General features: G+C 37.7%; 2 protein-coding genes across 3 annotated transcripts in view; one reads left to right on the forward strand and one right to left on the reverse strand.

Moving 5' to 3' along the window:
• LOC110060305 (protein DGCR6-like) overlaps positions 1-4,701 on the forward strand; it is a 5,650-nt gene extending 949 nt beyond the window's left edge. Inside the window, exons 3-5 of one of the 2 annotated variants that reach the window (XM_020767076.2) lie at positions 490-596; positions 1,777-1,875; positions 2,032-4,701. In XM_020767076.2, coding sequence (XP_020622735.1) covers positions 490-596; positions 1,777-1,875; positions 2,032-2,136 — 311 coding nt within the window. In that variant the 3' untranslated portion in view covers positions 2,137-4,701. The other variant, XM_020767068.2, reaches the window with a different exon arrangement.
• On the reverse strand, positions 3,354-19,580 carry LOC110061372 (CTP synthase 1-A-like). Its single transcript, XM_089282581.1, has 16 exons — positions 19,259-19,580; positions 17,256-17,426; positions 16,887-16,984; positions 16,385-16,501; positions 15,428-15,511; positions 14,973-15,053; positions 14,304-14,458; positions 13,836-13,968; positions 13,437-13,525; positions 13,107-13,201; positions 12,071-12,133; positions 9,974-10,017; positions 9,647-9,746; positions 7,721-7,776; positions 7,080-7,176; positions 3,354-5,569 (listed from the first exon to the last, which is right to left on the reverse strand). Exons 1-16 carry the CDS (start codon positions 19,422-19,424, stop codon positions 5,346-5,348), a joined length of 1,773 nt encoding a protein of 590 aa, XP_089138707.1. The 5' UTR covers positions 19,425-19,580; the 3' UTR covers positions 3,354-5,345.
• Positions 19,581-20,257: the final 677 nt, after the last annotated feature.

Genomic DNA, 20,257 nt, shown 5'->3' on the forward strand with positions numbered 1-20,257 from the left:
ATAATCAAGTTGGAACCATTATATTTTATATTTTCAGAGTATCAGGCATTCAGTAACCACTGACCAGAAATATGTGGGCTCTGGGGAAAAGATTGTAATTTGACATTATTTTATAAGTTAGTTTTATTTTTTGCATTACAGTGTATGTAGCCCATCTGTACCCTTGTGGAATTGTAACATTATAATGATCTCTTACTTGGTTTCATGGCCTGCAAAAAAAAACATTTTATACTTTGTCTATTAAATCCTGAGTAAAACTTCATTGAGTTGAAAGGAGGTGTGTCATATTTCTTTGCCTTTCAATTCCTAATGGTGAAAATGGAAGCACTTTATTTTAAGACTGATTGATCATAATTATGTTTAATCAATTCAGAGGCTAACTCAGATCTCCTTACCAGTAGCACTATATGGTGCAAAATAACTATTGCATTGCTACACAGTTTGCTCAATGATCTTTGTACAAGTGGCAGTAATCACAGTTTTTTATAGCTCAAAGGATGCAGATGGCAAAGAAACAGAAAGATGCCCTTCAAAAATGTGAACAAAGACCTCATAATCTCCCTCTTGTGGAGGCTACAAATGCTCAGGAAAAGAAGGTAAACTGCTCAATCATGTAATTTCCTTTTTTGCTCATGGCGTATAATTATAATGTTTTAAGTTTATGATAAAATGTAATATCAGTATCATGTGGAGAAGTTGTCCCTTAATCTAAAGCAATTCTAGAATAACCTAGCTTGCATGTGCTAAGAACCAAGAAGCTTGGAAAGCGAGAATGCAATGTCCTTTTCCCCTCATAGGGAAAAGGACATGATGATGATGCTTTGATGAAGATGAGGCTGTGTAGTCTTGTGCACATATGGCAGGCCTCTGATACTTGATTAACATTGTAGAAATTAAATGCAGTATGTTCAGAAGGCTATGTAGTTGTGGCACTTTGCACACATTGCAGACCTATGGTGCTGGATTAGCATTGTAGGCATGCAGTGTGTACAGAGGGCTATGTGGTTGTAGCTCTTTGCACACATTGCAGGCCTATCTTACTGGATTAGCATTGTAGGTGTGCAGGGCTATGTCGTTGTAGCTCTTTGCACACATTGCAGGCCTTTGTTACTGGATTAGCATTGTAGGCATGCAGTGTGTACAGAGGGCTGTGTAGTTGTAGCACTTTGCACACATTGCAGGCCTATAGTACTGGATTAGCAGTGTAGACATGCATTGTATACAGAGGGCTATGTAGTTATAGCTCTTTGCAATCATTGCAGGCTTATAGTACTGGATTAGCAATGTAGGCATACAGTGTGTACAGAGGGCTATGTAGTTGTAGCGTTTTGCACACATTGTAGACCTATAGTGCTGGATTAGCCATGTAGGCATGCAATGTGTACAGAGGGCTATGTAGTTGTAGCTTTTAGCACACATTGTAGGCCAATAGCACTGGATTAGCAGTGTAGGCATGCAGTGTGTGCGGAGGGCTATGTTGTTGTAACTTTTAGCACACATTGCAGGCCTATCTTACTGGATCAGCCTTGTAGGTATGCAGTTTGTACAGGGGACTGGGCTATGCCACTTAGTTCATAGGGGCCAAGTGAATATGTTGACGGTCCCTTCTGCAAATCACAGATAACCACGAGCCTGATGGGCCACTTGGCTGGAATGCAGACTTTACCAATGGTACAATGTACCTTATCACAGAATGATAGTAATTTTCGGTCTGAACAGGTTTCATTACAAACTAAATGATTAATACTATTTTATTGTAAAATTCTTGCAAATAAGGCTCTAGAAGAGAAGTTAGAAGCAGAAGTGACTCAAGTTGATCAGAAGGTAGTCTTGGAACTGGACCAGCTAGTTAGTGATCAACAGGCAACGCTCCAAGTAAGAATAGTCCCTGCAGTTGTTTTGTTTTGGCCAGCTGTTTACTCTTTTTCTGGTTCCAGATTTCTCGTTGTCCTCTTATGGGAGGTTCCGCTGTTGGTAATGAGTTTATAGGTTGAATGTCAACATGTCATTTTTGTTTTTAATTCTTCACAGAGAGCTGGTGTTCCCTTGTTTTCCATCACAAACAACCCTGATGACATTCGACTTCAAATGTACATTCTGGATTTCATACAGCGACTGGACCACACACCTAGTTAGCACTGTATGGACTTGAAGTTGAAATTTTGTGTTCACACAACCCTTACACTTGGATCACCACAGCCTATCCAGCACAATACAGCTTCCAAATTGCAGTGATGAAATCAGTAACAATACCGTAATAAAACAGGACGAGTATATGAAATGGTGCTAAACAGTTATCTATCTTGTATTGAACAGAGTAACCTTGCATAATTGCAAGGGGTTGTTGTACTGCAGTGACTTTACAGACTTTATTGCCAGTGACAAGGACTGATTGTTGTATAGCAAATAGGATGCAGAAAGTTAAATGATCTTTGTAACAAGGTCAAGAACATGACTAGAGGAAGCCCATGGGCTTCCATTAAAAAGGTGACCAGTTCAAGCAACAGGAATGATATTTGAAAGTTTGAAAGGAACCCTTTCCATGTAAAAGGTACTTAAATTTCCTTGTAGTGACTAAAATGCATTTTCCTTGTCGTAGTGTACACTTCCAAAATAAGTTCTCTTTTTTTTCCAGCTGTATACCACAAGGGAACTGTAATAATTCTAGCATGTCAGCATTAAATTTAGATCCACCCTTAGTGGTGCTAAGTTTCTAACAGGGTCAACTATCACCCCAACACTTTTGTAGAAAGCCCTGGTTGGGAGTATCAGAAAAGGCAACATGATTAGCCGACAGTTCCATCTCAAACAAACAAGGTGTAAAAGTGCCAACATGCTTTCCAGTCAACCAAATTCCTGAATTGTGATAAACTTGCCAAGGGATGCTCTCCAAGACATGCAACAATATAAAGAAGTGGGCACCTTCCCATCAACAAAGTTCTGATTTGAGTTTTCAGAAATTTGCAGTGGCAAATGGAACAGCATTTTCCAGAATTCCCAGAAAAGAGAACAACCTTGTGAGGTACCGGTATACCCAAATTTTCAGGAATCTGTGACTGGGAATTATTGTTTCCTTTGATTTTCCACCCAGAATTTATGAAATTTTCAGTTGAATGGTTCACCTTTTTTTAAGATTTTCCAGAAACTTTCAAGGAAATTTTTGTGCCATTTTGCTCGTTTCAAAATTTCCGTAAAAATCTAGTTGAACGTAAAGCACCCAGTGCCATTGCTATGTCAAGCTGGGGATTCCTCGGATTAAACCATACCTAAATCAAATTTGTTTAAATGATTTTCAAATCAATTTTCCCAAACTTGTAAATAAATAACTCCACAAAAAAATGCATTCAAATTCATTCCTTTGAGTAATATCTTTTATTTATTTATGGTAAACGTGGTGTACTGTATGGTCTATTACAAGTGCTTTTAACCTCAATTTTCTAAAAATCAAGCAATATCTTGACAAATGTCAAGCATACAAATCTTTGATAACATGCATGAATCTTGGAAATAAAAAGAGACTAAGTGCAACTGGGACATTTCATCTATGGTTGAAACTGTTCTTGCTATTAAAAATAAGCCAAAATTAACTAAATCTTACAACTGTTACAAAATCAATTTCTTGAACAGACATCAATCTATATGGTGCATTGTCCACCAAGATTCAAGAGCATGTTTTAAATACATGTTACAGATGTATGTGGAATGAACTGGAGTTAAATAATTATGTTAATATGTTCACAGAGGTTTAGTAACGTTAAGAAATATTTCACAATTGGGTAAGAGTGTAATTGATAAAAATGAATACCATGTAGCACTTTTATTTTGCAGGGTTTAAGTTTTGTGATTTTGCGGATGGTACTTGATCCGCAAAAATAAGTTGCAGCGGAAAAAAAAAACCAGCAAAATTAATAACCGCAAAAATTTACTCCCATTAGTACGTTGTACAACTGGCTTATCGTTGACTGAAATGTCTGAGAAGCACAGACTGTTGCTTTACCTAAGAAAGTAATAAAAGTTGTCAATATTACATTTCCTTCCTTGTTGATGTCTCGCTGCTTGAAAAGGAAACTGCAAAACTTAGTTTCCAGCAGAAATTTCAGTCAACACATGCCACAAAAATTTGCTCCAGCAAACCTCAAAGAATTGCCAATCCACAAAATAAAAGTCCTGCAAAAATTTCATGCTACACAGTATATCACAACCATAAAGGTTACTTTGAGTTTACTTTAATTTGTTACCCGGAGGTTGAAAGAAAATGATAATGCCCTTTTTGTGTAACAAATTGTTTTAGTGAAGAACATGTTTGGAATTTGTAGCCTCCAAGCAGAGTCGCTTTGATCTTTCAGAATTAAGTCAAGAGAGGAATTTGCCTTCCTCTTTCCTGACTTATCTAGGAAAGATCAAAGCAACTCTGCTCACATGGTGTAAAACTTGTGAAGTTCTTTTGAAAGTTTTTCCATCCAGCCATTAAATCCATAAGGTAATATTACAAAGGAGCAAGTTTTCAAAAGTTGACAATCATTTGTATTTGCTAGAGTACACATCAACAGGCTTTGCCTCATCATGAATGACTGCAACTGCAGATAATGCTTGCATTCACCCTTTTTCTTGACTAAAACTGTGAGAGAGCAAGTATTTGATTTTAGCTTGTTATTAGTGTAACAATATTTACAATCCATTAAATTTCAACTTAAAACAAAATTATCTCTTCATGTCTACTTGTGTAGAAGAATGTAGTAATACAAATTCGAGGTACTGGTAAATTTTTACCTCCCGATGGTTATTATAGACTGCAAAAAAAAGACACACACTAAGGAACACATTAGATGTGAAATTAGCTTCATTTGTTACCATGATTATTGTAAAAGAAATTTAACTGGAAACAAGGTCTTTCACAAAATCTACATCTTATGTCTGACTTACAAAAAAAGAGAGATCAAAACAAAACATATATGTAGGTTTAAAATATACTGTCATTACTACAGGTTGTTCATTCAGATAGTATTTGTTAAGACCTGAAACTGTGTTTGAGAAATACTTTCCATAAAATAGTTTTTTTTAGTAACTCTATCATTCTCTCTCTTTGAGAGAGAGAGAAAAGGACTGAATTAAGTTCGGAAGAAACCTTGAACTCAAATTGTTCACTATGATGAGGTGTTAAATAAGCAAGTTGATAATTTCCTTAATGTAAATGGAAAATGCAACTCCTCAAGGCCCTTGAAGAAAAGAAGGGAAATCCCGATGCAGAGTGACCAATAAAGCCAGTACTTTACATTCAACTTGACGCCCTTTCACAAAATTCATGTTTTTGTTGTTGTTTTCCAAATTAACTCCCTTTATGTAATCTAAAGGTTAAATTCTGGAATTCTGGTCAACTTGGCCAACTCCTCATCATCTTCGTCTTCATCTTCACTGATGCTGCACCTGGGAGACAAGCGGCAGCCCCTGGCAATGAACTGAGGGAGTTTTCCAATAGCTGCCAAAATTAACCCAAGATAGGGAGGGGAGGGTCTGACTGGTCGACTGATGTACTCTGGATGGTACTGGACTCCAACAAAATACGGATGGTCTAAAAAGAAGCAACAAGAGTTAAGCATTGCTCAAACTGAGTCACAACTAAAACGTAAACTTGCAAACAGATGTGTCAAGTAAATGGTTTGAACCCAGGAGTATCAGGCAAAGAAAACTCATTGGAGTTTTTTTCTTCCATATTTGTTTACGGTGACTGAAATCTTGTCAGGTGATGAACAAAACACTGACCCCCTATCCATGGACTACCCAAATGGACTACACCCAAAATTGCTATTCTACACGAGTACTATTTAAAGTTCTAAGCTCCAATACCTTGCTTATTTTGGTCTACCATGACCTCTAGCCACCATTAACAGAACCACTCAGAAGAAACCTATCCAGGAAGGTGTTTGCAAACGAGTATAGAGTGGATACAGAACAGGTACGAGAACGTGAATGGAACAGTTACAGAATGGATACCAAATGGAAATAGAACAGAAATGGAACAGTTACGATTCACAAAAATGGAAAAAAAGTTCTCCAGAACAAACTATAAGAGAACATGTTCTTCAGAACACGTGCTAGTATGTTACCCTATCAGAGCACTTGCTCACCAAGGATTTGGAAACGATGCAACTTTAAATACATGTTTGTCCAATTTTTGTCCAGCCCGGCGATCTTGAGAAAATGACAAAGAATCATCTAATGTCTTTTTTAATTTCTTCTTACACGCACTAAGCAAGCATCTTAATTCTCTGCATCTTCTTGTCCATTTTGTGTTCACCGCCTCCATTTTGCGATTGTCAACATGCCCAAGTTATGTTCAAGTAAGGAAACGGATGGACGAGTTGAGTTAGACTGGAATTGAAAGGTTTCCACATGAAAAGAAACAAAAAAAAGTTGTTTGCCTACTTTGCGGAAGAATCAACAAGGATAACGTTCAATCTTAACTGAGCATTCGCCTGTGAAAATAACATCACTAAGAGTATCACAAAATTCAAAATTCTAGTTCTCGGAAACCTCGATCTTCTGAACGAATTCTAAGAACGCTTACCAATGGAACGCTAACAGAACAGGAACAGAACAGAACAGAGTGGATAAGGAACTGGAAAGCTTGTGGAACAGAAACAGAACACGTTCTGTCAAGCATTCCCTGTTAGGTTTCTTCTGATTGGTACTGTAAAATAATCAACGTAATGAACAACTTACTGAGTTTGTCCATCACCCATTTTGTCAACAGCATTTTTCAGAGCTACCCTCACTAGACAGACTTTAATTACAGGAAAGATGAGGATATTCATCATATCCTTGTGTGTCAAAATGAGTGTTTTGCTATCACATAGTGTGTTCACTAACAAATCTCCAGATAATGTCTCTGTAGTTATGGCAGTACAAGTGCAAAATGCTTGACATTTTGTGTTGGAACACCAGTCTAACTTGGTACCTAAAAGTGGTAAAAATGATTTTCACCTACATCTACGAAATAACATTTCTGGTTCCTTTGCAAATCTATGATGTATATTCTTATTACTTTTAAGAGACAGTATCATTAATTTCAATCAACTTACCTGGAATCTCCATGATTTCCATTCTTTCACCCTCCAAATCTCGTGCAACAAATTTCATTCCCTTCTCCTCAATTTGACTGATGTATGTTGGATTAACCTTGATGTAAGGTAAAAAATCAAAACACCATCAGAAACATTGTCATTGTTACAGATATTTTAAGACTAACCAGTAAGGGCTGGTTTCTGTAGCATGAAGCAGCTACTAGCACTGTTACTTCCACTGAATAGGCTGCTAATTCATCACAGACTACTCCACTGGTTACCCAAACAATGTGCCAGTACACATTTATACACTTGGGTGGAGAGATGCACAGTGAGAGCAAAGTGTCTTGCACAAGAACACATCACAATGACACTGGCCAGGACTTGAACTTGCACTGCTTGATCAGGAGTCCAGTGCACTAACCATAAGGCTAGAGCAGCTACCACAGCTATAGTGTTATGAATTAGTAAGATTACCAATTGGTTTAGACCATTAATTTTATGATGGCAGTTTTGAAAGTTTGAAAAATCTTAAAGATTTTTATTGAAAATGTTGCTGGGAAGCAAATCTTGGTATTGGTTAGTATTGGCCTTTTCAACTGTTGTTCATGCTAATCTACACTCTACCAATGAGCCCCAAGCTGAAGAGCTGTGTTTACCTCATATCTATGCCTGTGTCTTTCCTCTACATACTCTGCATTCTTGTAGAGCTTTCCTGGAACAAAAAACAGGCGTCAAATCTCTTGAAACTTAAAAAACTAAACATATTTTTACAGTTTAAGCATATCAGTGTGCAGCAAAATCAAGACGAGATAAAATCAATTTATGATTTTGTTTAAATTTAATGCCACTGGCATGACCCAATCTTCACATGATTGTATATTAAGGTATCATGGTAGGTGGATTGACAGTGTTTGGAAATCGCGCTCTTACACTGGTGCTTTGAAAGAAAACCCCATCAACCTATACATTTTCTGAACGCTTAATAGTTATAGAATACAATCATATCTTTGAAATTTTCTAAAAAGTTATTGTCGCAGTGATATTAAAAGAAATACCCAGAAACACTGCTTCACTTAAACTGGTTCGCTTCTGTGCGTGAATTATCGGAGCGGCACCATTTACATCGGAAATGTTTTTTCACACATCACCCTCAAAAATCATGTCTGCGATTTTCCAGATGTGGTTTGGTTTTTTTTCTACACCCTCCTAAACTTTGATATTTTTAATGCGGACGTTTCCTTCTACAGAAGAGGCCATAACTTTGAAACAGAAGCGAAATTAAACAAAGCCCGACACGGTTTTTCAAAGAAGGTATCCTAGAACATACCTGCTGATTTTCAGCCAATTCCATCGGAAGACGCACGTAAACAAACTAAAAATGTTCATCCTTATATGCAGTTTTATTTTATCGCGAAAAACACGAAAAACCTTTTATGAGATTTGTATGAATAGGTGTTAAAAATCCCCTCTGGACTGACAGATATCGGCATGGGTCAGTTTACCACAACAATGGGTTATGACAACTTGAAATCAACAGGCGACTAATATTCTGGTGCAGAAACCCACGTCGCAGTGAAGTCGTCCAAGAAGGGACAAACTACAAGTTAAACTGCTGTGATCTTTTACTTAAAAGATTTCATCGGCAGCATTGGTGTTATGTTGCTTAAGTTTATGCTCCTTGATTCTCCAGACATTTTTTGAAACCATGCCTCGTGAAGCCAAAAAGCATGAAAAAGAGGAAATCGCGAGGTCTATATTGTCAACATCTATATCTGCGCTTGACTCTCTCGTTGTGGAAGTTTCGGAGTCGCGTCCGTTCTACCACAATTTCGTGCGACTAGCACTTGTATTTTGTCCTTTAGCTTCATTGGCAGGACTAGTGTCCTCGAGTTCCATCAACCATTCTTCTTGGTTACAATGTGACCCACGGTCACTCAGAGCCAAAGATCTTGTTCGACGCTGAACCTGTGGGTTCCACCAGATTTTCGCCTCTTCGGCCTCTTCGAAAACGAAAATGGGCAAGAATTTTTCGTCGTGACATAAAGAAAATTTGACAAGAACGAGAGCCAACTTGCAATGAAACAACCAGATCAAGAACAGTTCGCGTGCACAAATGAAATATCGCACCGCAATTCGCATTTCTTGTGACAACTGGCGGTGAATTTTAATTAGAGGTGTCAACGCGCTGTAAGGGGTTAATAATATTCAAAAATAGTTTTTTTACTTCAACTTAAAAAGTAAAAAAGCCCTTTCCCCCATTCTTTTTGCAAAATATTTATCTCAGTCTTCTCAATTTGAACAGCCAAAAAAAGATTTTTCGCATTTTTCGTAAAAATCCACCTACCATGATACCTTAATCAAACTGGACCAATGGACTAGGGCTCTTAATTTATTGCACCAGACCAAACCATATTGAGAGAGCGTGCAGAATAACATATTCCCAGGAAAATTGTTCTTTTGGTCCATTCACATCACTTGTTTGTCACCTTGCAAAAACCATAATGGGAAGAAATTGTTGCTAAGGTCATTAAAAGCTGGCTCAAAACCCTGTTACTCCATCAAGATGCTAGGGAATAACTTACTTGTTATACTTTCGTAATCATTGGAAAATACTGTGCGCCGTCTTCCTAGTCTCATGGTGCCTCCTAACTGACCTGGGTTATGTTCAGGCATTTCAATAACCTAGCAAAGTGATAAACATAACACACGATTGAATACGAGTACACTAGAACAAAGTCAAGATGTCCAATATGTCTTGGGTAAAAAAAGAAGCAAAATCAAGCTCATATAAAGCGAACAATGCAGCAAAATCAGAGTATTTAGCTATAAACAGTGCACAAACTAGGCGTGCCTTTGTTTAAAAGATAAGAAAATAAAAGGTACACAAGTAGTCAGAAATTAATTATTACCACAGGATGTGAGGTGTCTGGTTCATTTTCTGTGGAATTTGCATCTGAAAAACAAGATAAGATAAATTTACTTTTCCTGTGTAGTTTCTCACAAAGCAGTCGGTAAACCAAAGTTCAGGGTTGTCACAAAGTTTGAAGGTAAACCACTTTTTTTGTTGGAGAAGGTTGCTGATTTGCCATCTTCTTTGAAAGAATCAGAAGATACAGTACCGGTCAAAGGGACTGCAGCATTATGCGCACATTAAGCACGTGTACTACACGCACATTACATGTAGTGTCCACGCACCTTACATGCACCTTACACGCAAATAACCAAAAATGCGTGTAATTACACGCAATAAACGTGATATTGCATGTAAAATTACTCGCAGTCAGTCAACTGGAACTCATTAAGTGCGTGTAATGAGAACGAAATATTAAAAGTACGTGTAATGAAAACAAAACATTTACCGTACTGAACTGCACGGCGATACAGTTTAGTCTTTTGCCTTCTTGCTTCTGGTCATCAAACGTTTCCAATAGAATCGACCAGTTTCCTTAAACCAGCTTACCACTTTACAGTAAAAGTGTTTTTCCATTATAGTTTCAACAAGTGGTGCCAGCGGCGGGCAGGCATGCTAGCTAAGATTCACTGAGATAACAGAACATAAACATATGTCACTTTCAATTTTAAATTACAGCAATCAGTGTACTTTAAATCAATCTGAAGATTCATTAAAAATATTTCGTACTCTGAAGCGTTCGGAGTTAACCGGTGTTCAAAAGCTTTTCCCGTCATGCTTTTTTTTTCTATTCGTGAGAAACAACAAGGGCGTCAGCGACTGACGAACTGACGCTTAACGGACACGAAACAACAGCAAAACACAATATTTCACATGAGATTTTCAGTTAATTTTTAAACATCAGTTATCCTTGTTTAAGTTTAAAAAGCCTTTGAAGATTCGTCACTAATAGCTAAGAAGCGAATGTTCTCTGTCTGAAAACATTGTTTTGATCTGATAAAAATGAAATTCGATCTGTTTCTTGAAGAGCATTGCCTAGCACATGACCAAAATCTACCCCAGGCAGAAATCCTGTGCAGTCTGAGAGTTGTTTTGAAATTAGTTACTGCTTCATTTTATTCCATACACGAATACATATACAGACACATGACGATCTGTCAACCGGACTTAACCCACAGATGAAAATCCCAATGTTTTTCTCAAACTTAGCTTATCGGTAGTCTGAGTGAAATGTATTGTAATTTAAGCCAAATAATCGAACAAACCGGGTGTAAACATTGCGCATTAACACACGAATCTGATGAATTGAAAATTAACGAATTCACTTAGATTTTGTTGAAAAAAAATTTTGATTCTTCGCTGTTTAAGATTAAGAGAGAATCCGTGAGTTTCTGTTTGAATCCCTATTTCATTGTTATTGAAGGTACAGCAGTTGAAAATGACATTTCTTGCGTGGGTGAACATTATTACCTTGTGACTTACATCATATGTGTTTTAATGTAAACGAAAGCTCAGAGATCTAAGAATTAAGTTTTGATGTTAAGCAGAAGTGCGGACTGCTACAGATTAAGAAAGAGTGCTTGTTTGATAGATGCTCAAGCTAGTCCAGTAATTTAGCAATGCTTGTCGGCTTTTAAATTTACTTTTTGTTGTGAACATTGAAAGTCCCGTGTTTCGAATACAAGTTACTAGTGGCTTTTTGTTTTGCAAAATACATGCAACTGTGTGTATGAATAACAAAGGTTTCTTGCTCCAATTAAAATACATGCATTTGCGTAAAATTACACGCAAATGCGTGTAACTACCAGATCAGTAAATTTTACACGCATGTAATTACACGCACCGTCCACGCACTATCCACGCACTGTCCTCGAATACTACACGCAGACTACACGCATTTTACGTGCATGTAGGTGCTGCAATCCCTTTGACCGGTACTATTGGCTTAGCAGAGTAGCTGGCCAAGATCATGAGGTAGATGGCGATTTTTGCTGGTAGCTGGATACTTTTGCCAACCCTGAAATTTGTGAAAATCTAAGCAGCACAGCTCATGGTCATTCATTTTCTCTCCTGAATTATTACAGAGGACTGTTACCTTTCCATCCCAGGATATTTCTGGCAAACTCAATAACAGCTAACTGCATACCATAACAAACACCTATCAGAGAAATCGAGAAAATGGCTCACTGTCGGTTGGCTAATTTTAATATCACGTAGCACTAACAATTGCTACATGTATAATGTAGGGCAAGTGGTCTATGTTCAAGCCTAGGTTCCTCACCAGGCTTCCAATCAACTCTTGACTAGTTTCTATGGCGTGACGTGACTAGGAGCCTCTTACTACTCTCCCTTAAAAAGTTGGTTTACACTAATCACGGAGTCGTAGTTGGAGTCGTAATCACAAGCATAGAGCGATGTGATGTAGTGAAAATCAAACCAACAGAGCCTGAAACAGAACACTAATTCACTGATTCTGCTTATGACTCTGTTGCTTATGATCTTATGAAAACTAGATTTTTGGAGTCTGAAGCAGAAGCTGAAGAATAAACCAATCATAATATTCAATTCCGGGCCTTGTGATTAGTTGGTTCTTTCACTCCTGTTTCCGTCTCCGACAATCTAGTTAATTTACTGGATCACAAGCAACAGAGTCGTAAACAGGATCAGAAGAAATGGAAATGTTCTGATTCTTCTGACTCTGATTCTGCTGAGCTTATGACTCTGCTTACAACTCCAATTTTTGATTTTCACTAGATCCTCAGCTCTCTTAAAAATCCAACTAAGACTCTGACTCCGTCACTAGTGAAAACCAGCCTTCAGTGCAATGCTAATCATCTGCAGGTTAATCCCAGCATTTGGTCAGATTTTTGCCAACAATTCACCAGTATCCATTCATACTCCTAGAGTGCAGGTAATGTGTCTTTCTCAAGAACATAACACAAAGGCCCAACACCAGGTAGGGCTATACTGAACCTCTCAAACTAGGCCTCTGCGGTCTTACAATGAGGCAAATACATATGTCGACTGCATATCTCCCATGGAAGGTGTTTGTCCTGAATCTCGAAAGTTCACAGCTTTGCAACCAAAATATATGAAAAACATCACATGATAAACTCATAACAACATCATACCTAAATAAGGTTTTTTCATCTTTCTTCCCCATTCAGCAGCAGCAATTTTTCCCTCTGTGCCTCTCTTTCCAAATCCCCCAGGAACTAAGATACCACTGAAAATTGTTGAAAGAAAAATGTTGAAATGACCTAAGGTCATAACGCTCGGGCTGTGCTCAAGACCTTGGCAAAATTTTCCAAGATACAGATCACTTCCTGGCAAATAACATAATTATATAACCTTTGTTACAATGGAATAAGGAAACCAGCATGGTGAATTTGCTGGTTGACATCAGGACTACGATAGTTAAACAAGAGCTGCTAAAAACAATTTATTTTCAATATACTCACTCGCAACTGCAAAGCTTCTGCCAAGCTTCATGATATTTTACAGGATCTCTTTCCTGCATTACCTTTTCAATATTTTCAGACTCCACCCACTGCAAGGACACAAAGGTCATTTAAAGTCAAAGAACACATTATGCAATGCAAGGGGCTATCCTGACATTGAAAAGAAGATACATCAGGTAGATATGACATCTGTCAATAATACAGTACAATTCAAGAGATTATGAAATGCAATTCAAGAAGTGGTGTTACACAAGTTTTTTTAAGGTGACAAGTCTCTCATGCTACATGTACGTACACATTCATTGTGTTTCAGTTTTTACCTAAATTCTTTCAAGCCTGGAATAGCTAAAACACTAAATCTTACAAGAACAGCAGAGTAAAAAAAGTAAAAAAACCCACCACAACTTTCAGACATCTGTTGCAATGAAGGGATGCATGTTTGAGAGCTTTAAGAACGGAAATATACGCATCCTCTAGTTTAGTGTATTTTCCAACCAGAGCAATCTTTACTTCATCTAGAACTCGCTCCTCTCTAGAAAATTAACAGAGAAACTTATATTATTGGCAATCACTATTTTTAACCCATCAACCCCAAGATTAAAGTTTCCATGTTATGAAGTGACCCTGGATGGGTTTCCAACCTGCAACAAGCACAATACGAATCTATTTCTGAACCTAAAAAGCCTAGTTTTTCAGCAGGCAACAACCGTTTAAGAAACTTTTTTCAAACCAACTTTTATGTGGGTGATCATTCTATTTCATCATTCAGTAAGGTTACTTTACTGAAAGAGCTCAACTGAAGTACAGCTAACTGTGTACATGTAACTACAGCACTTGTCACAAGTTGCTTTTGCTGCTCAGCTGTACCTCTCAGCTAGTTCTCTCCACTGCATCATAAAATGACGTGGTTTGGGGGACTTGATCTCCATTTTAAGTCTCTTGGAAAAGAGTGGCACAATTCCTTGGCTTGACAACAACAATGGAACTCTGTAAATAGATTTACAGTCATGGACATCGATCACCTGAAAATAAACAAAATACAGTCAGTTATGCGAGGCCTTAACTACGCACTGTTGCCATAAAAAAACTATATACATGTTCATGTATATCTCAGTGTTCTCAAGGTCAATGGACAACCTGTTTCACAGAAAACAGTTCATCAAACGAAGAGCTAAGGATTTTAAGTACACAAATGAAATGTGAGTCAATTGCACAACTAGTTGCACACCTTCAAGGTTCACAATCGACAGTAAAATCTACTGAATCCTTCATGAATGAAAACCTTCTTGTCAATAGGGTCTAGCATTTTTAGTGCATTATCAAGGCGAATTTTCCTTTGCTAATCTGCAAGTGGACACTGTATTAACCCTTTCTCGCGGCAAATTAACAAATCCTTACCATAACCTAGCTACAACTTTCTCATAATAGGTCAATTCTGCATAATTATTGTCAACTCCATCAATCTAAAAACCTGAATTTCATCGCATACAGGTATCAATATCCAGAAATGCTAACATCAAATCCAAAATTTCTCACCTGCTTTGGAGGCACATGACAGAACAAAGACACCTTTTGCTTGACAGCATTAGTGACAGGATGCTTGCATCTACACATAATCTGTGATTTGGGTACTGGGAGTTAGTGATTAACTGTGCAATTTACTCTTTCACAAGCTTGAAAAGTTATTTTACATCTGGCTTAAAAGGCCTATGTACACATGTGAAAGCACTTCTTCTTAAAGAGGGCGTTTTCCCTCACATGGCCTTCAGTCATGCAAATTTGTTGGCACATTGGAAAGGATTCACATAAGAAAAGAGTTCAACTTTAACCCCCACAGGATTGGTTTGATACACCAACATGGCCACCGTTTCATTGTTTTGGAACACTAATATGGCTGCCATGATATCATGTGACCACACTCTAATTTGACCTTACCCTTATAACATTACAAAAATATTAAGCCCACAATTTAAGGAAAAACACCGACTCACCAAATCAGGAGTCAAACCCAAACCACGCAGTTCTCGCACACTACTCTGTGTTGGCTTTGTTTTCTGCTCTCCAGTTGAGTCAGGCTAAAAAATTACAAAAACATATGAGTTCATTAGTTAACTTGCTAATTAATATCTCCTTCCAAATATGAGCTCAAGCATTTTTTAAGTTTATGCACAAAACCCTCTGATGATAAGCCTGACTGAACATAAGCCTACCAAAGCCAGCCTTTTCAACAAATAAAAACCTAGAGCTTGTTATTAAAATTGTTTGGTACAACTGTATTGGCAGGCTTCTCAACTTTTATCATCTTGTGTTTTCTTTGAGAATTTGGAGAGGTATGTTAGGAGGCACTGTGACCAATCAATGTTTCATGAACTGCAAACATTCTGGGGTCTGTAGACGAAAGGAAACCTCAAGTTAACACTTCAGAAGAAGAACAGAGAAGAAAACTTAACCTGCACTGACAAGGATGGACAAGAATGAGGAAGATTTAAAAGACATACTTTGACAAGTGTGCAAAATTTAATCTAAGATGAACCATCAGTGATGTAGATTCTTTAATACATATGTGTGTAGTAGGATTAGATAAAGATGTTTAGTTTAATTCAGTTACAGGAAAATGTGTTAATTCAGTTATTATAAGAAACAGGGTTCGTACCCTTTTTGAGAAACAAATTTCCAGGACTCTAAAATTCACATTAACCCTTTCACTCCCAAGATCTCATTGTTAATTCTCCTTACTGTCTGCCATACATTTCATATTTTTTACTTGAGTTTAACAGATATCCAGAACTTTCCAGGACTAGTAGCCTTTTCCAGGACTTTCCAGTCCTGGAAAATGCCACAGTAAAATTCCAGGACTTTCCAGGTTTTCCAGGACCCATACAAACCCTGACAAAAATGTGTTATAATCAAATAAGCAAGGAAACACTCCTAATGCTTGCAATACCTACCTCAGGGATAAGGCTGACATGAACCACACAAAAGTTGTCTCTCCCAACTCGGAACTGAAATTGTCGAAAGGCCTCAATAAAAGGCATGCCCTCTATATCTCCAACAGTTCCTCCAAGCTAAAGAGACAATTTATCAGACAAATGTGATGAGTGACTCATATGTAACATTTAATAAGCTCACAAGGTTCCAAATTATAAACAATTCAGGGTTCTCCTAAACGTTTGAAGTACGAGTAGACGGACAACAATTTGTACATTTACAGTAGTGGGCAGCAGTGAGCATCCAGAACCTCGCAAAGGAAAAAAGCACATTCTTACTTGAACATACATGTATTATTTCAGTTTTTCTCAGACACCATGAACCATTTTATGACATGTAATGCCAACTGCACCCTCTTGGTCAAACATTTTGGTTGCCACCATAAAACATAACCATTCTTGAGTTAGCTTTTCCAGTAAGAATAGATCAAGGAAGAGCAATATTTTGAGGATGCTTACTCACCTCAATAAGACAAACATCAGCCTGGGTAGCTTTTTCTACAGGCTCACCAGACACCTTTGTGACCCAGTCTTGAATAGCATCTGTTATATGAGGGACCACTATGTACATGGACAGGAGAAATAGAAGAACGTCAAAAATAATAAAACAAACAAAAAAATTAAACTATCAAGTCTTGGGGATGGGACACAAAGAACCCGTCTTGATTTCAATCTTTTCTTACAACATAACCATTCAAGCTATAGTAGCAAAACATTGCAACTTTTGTGTCAATTGTTTGGTCATGTGATTCGTTGTTTCTCTGGCAACCATGTTGTCAAAATAATGACATGTTATAAATCACTACAAAACACAGATACACGTGCATCGCACCTTGAACTGTTTTGCCCAGGTAGTCGCCACGTCTTTCCTTGTCAATCACACTCTGGTATATTTTGCCTGTTGTGATATTGTTATTTCGACGAAGAGTAACATCCAGGAACCTTTCGTAGTTACCAAGGTCCAGGTCTACTTCACCTCCATCATCCAAAACAAAAACTTCTCCTGTAATGTGAAAATTTAAATAAACAAAGTTAAGGTCAAAATCCATTACAAAAGGAGACATCCTTGGTACCAGATAGTGTCCACTGAGGAGAGGTGTCTGTTTGTTGGCTTTGTTAATTGTCAAACGTTTTATATCTGAGCCTCTGACTCAGATATGGAGGGCACCCTTGTCCCACTTCTTCACATTAATAAATTGATTGATTGACTAATTGATCCATTGATTGATTGTGGAAGGTTAAAAGCGTATTATGGTCAAGATTGCGACTAGATGACTGATTACAGGTGTTCACCAACAGAAAACAAGGGCAATTGCAAAGATTTCAAAGACTTCAATCTTACACTTTATTTCCCACAAAACATTCCTGAAAAATCTTTGCTTTTGTGATGAGCTACATTTATTTTCTTGAGTCTCTACCAGATGAGGGGAAGAGTTACAATTTAGGATCAACGATGAAATAAACCAATTTCAGAGTATTTTTTCTTTTTTCAGGGTCTTGCAAATATACTTTTTAAAGACCTCAAAAAGGATTTTTGTTACCCAGTTTCCTAGACTAGAAGTGCAGTAATAACAATGCTATACACTTCTAGATAATAGACACAATCAATTCAAGAATATCAAGAATTGGCTCACATTTGTATGATTCAAGTAATTGTTCATAAAGTCACATGATTCATACAGATGTAAGACCCCTTTATTCAGACCCTTTTCTCAAGGACTAGTCAAGGAATTTTCAAGGACAATTCAGTAATATTCAAAGATTCATTATATTTTTCATTATATCTTTCCCAAGGTCATGTGCATGTCCATTGCCACTTTCCCTTCCCTTCCCTAGCAGGGCAAAATATTGCTTTTTTTTTACTTTAAGTCCAAAGCATTCATGGACTTTGTAATGAAATTCAAGGGCTAATCTCAGTAAAATTTCACCTGTTTCAGTGTAGATGAGAAGGTCTAATGTTTTGCATTGTCAAGGACCTTTTAAAGATCTGGCAAATTTTTAAGGTCTTTCACAACCCTTGCAAGCATATCACAGGAACTCACAAGAAAAAAGTAACAGCAAAGGATATGCAAAAAACTTTAAGATTAAAAATTCAGAGTCAACAGCTGGAGACCAGGAAATGGGGTGTAAATATTATCAGCACAATTGCAAAATATACTGAACAGATCATAAATACATATAATACCACAATCAAAAGAACCTCACAGAATTAATAAAACACCCTACATCTCTACCTCATATGTTTAAGGAGAGGTATCAGAGATTCAGCCCTATTTTAATTTTTATTTCAGCTTCTCCAGTACGCAAATAAAAAGCTAATCAAAGATTAATTTTAAAAATCCGGAATCATAACACGTTTAAGTGGCACATTACACTTTAAAGAACAACAAGCTTTCAAACCATTTTTCGTATTTTTCCGACTTTTTAAAGAACCCTGGACTGTTAGGGACACCATTACTATAATATTATTCTCCTAAACATCATCTTGCTTAGCTTTTCACGTACGTCGCTTTTTACGTACCATGTGCTGTAGTGTCGCAACAAACATAGCAAAACATAGCAAAACATAGCAAAGCACAGCGTGACTTTTTTTCTTTTTTACCGGCTTAGATGAAATTTCACTTTTCAGATATGTTCTATTCTGCTTTACAAAATGGCTGCGTGATTATTTCGCGTTTCCCAATTTTCAAAATGACGTTAAATCTGCGTAATAAAATGGCGGGATTCTCGTTTCTGTTATTTTGATCCCAATTGCGCGCGCAAAACATAAACTAAATAAAAAGGCCTAAATAGCAGTTCAATTACCAATCGATGAAAAACAGTGAATTGAATTACCGTGTTCGTAGGGAGAGAATGTCCCAGCGTCGATGTTTAAGTAGGGGTCGATTTTGATAGAAGTAACATGCAAACCACAGCCCTTCAACAACGCTCCAATGCTGCTAGAAATAACTCCCTTGCCAATACCGCTAATAACACCGCCAGTCACCAGTATGTACTTCATCTTTGAGCCCTCGATGAAGATTTTGACCTCAGTGTGCTGGTCAATTTAAAACCAATGACAAAACAGACTGAAAGAGGTAGCAGTGCTTTGGACTCTGCTCGAACGATTGTTGCACCTCTCTTCCCTCCAGCAAATTTCCCTCTTGGAGTACGTGAGCACGTGTTGTTTTCATTCAATCGTCCGCTTCTCATTGGTCCAGCCAATGAAAAAAGTACATGACGTCATCTAGATTTATGCTACCACAGCTTACCAAGCTTTGAGGAAGTTGAATTCCATAAGAAGCTGTGGTCTTTCTAATTCTAATCCTTTCTCCACTAGTCCGTCCTATTTCAAATTGTCAGTGTTGCTACAAAAATAAAGAAAGGGAAAGGTTTTAGTTGTTTTCTAAAGAAGCTGTTGTGAGAGGATCACTGAGTGAACCTTACCGAGAGCTCTGTAGCTGGCTGGCTGGTTACATGTGGTCTTACATGGCTGGTTGGCTGGCTGGCTGTCTGGGTAGCATGTAGAACAGGTGGATTTGCAGCGCCAAACGCGAAAAAAATCTACCGCTCCGCGCTTGTGTGCGGCGTTTTGCGCTCTTGCCCGCTAATCCGCCTGTTCTGCAAGCTACTAGCTGGCTGACTGGCTGGCTTGATGGCTGCATGCTTGGCTACCTCGCTACAATAAATCATATCGTGGTTTCTCGAAAAATGACCAGGTTTGAGCCAGGTTTTAAGGCGTCTTTACATGCATACATAACTTTATACCCGGATTGATGAGGAGATTAGATCTCTAGCGTTCACGTGTACTAATTTGCCGAGAAATAAATAATAAGCAAGTAAAATTCAGAAAAA

The sequence above is a fragment of the Orbicella faveolata genome, unplaced genomic scaffold, assembly GCF_042242905.1.
Source record: "Orbicella faveolata isolate gen_17 unplaced genomic scaffold, um_ofav_v1 contig_12, whole genome shotgun sequence".
In the NCBI taxonomy this organism is placed as follows: Eukaryota; Metazoa; Cnidaria; class Anthozoa; order Scleractinia; family Merulinidae; genus Orbicella; species Orbicella faveolata.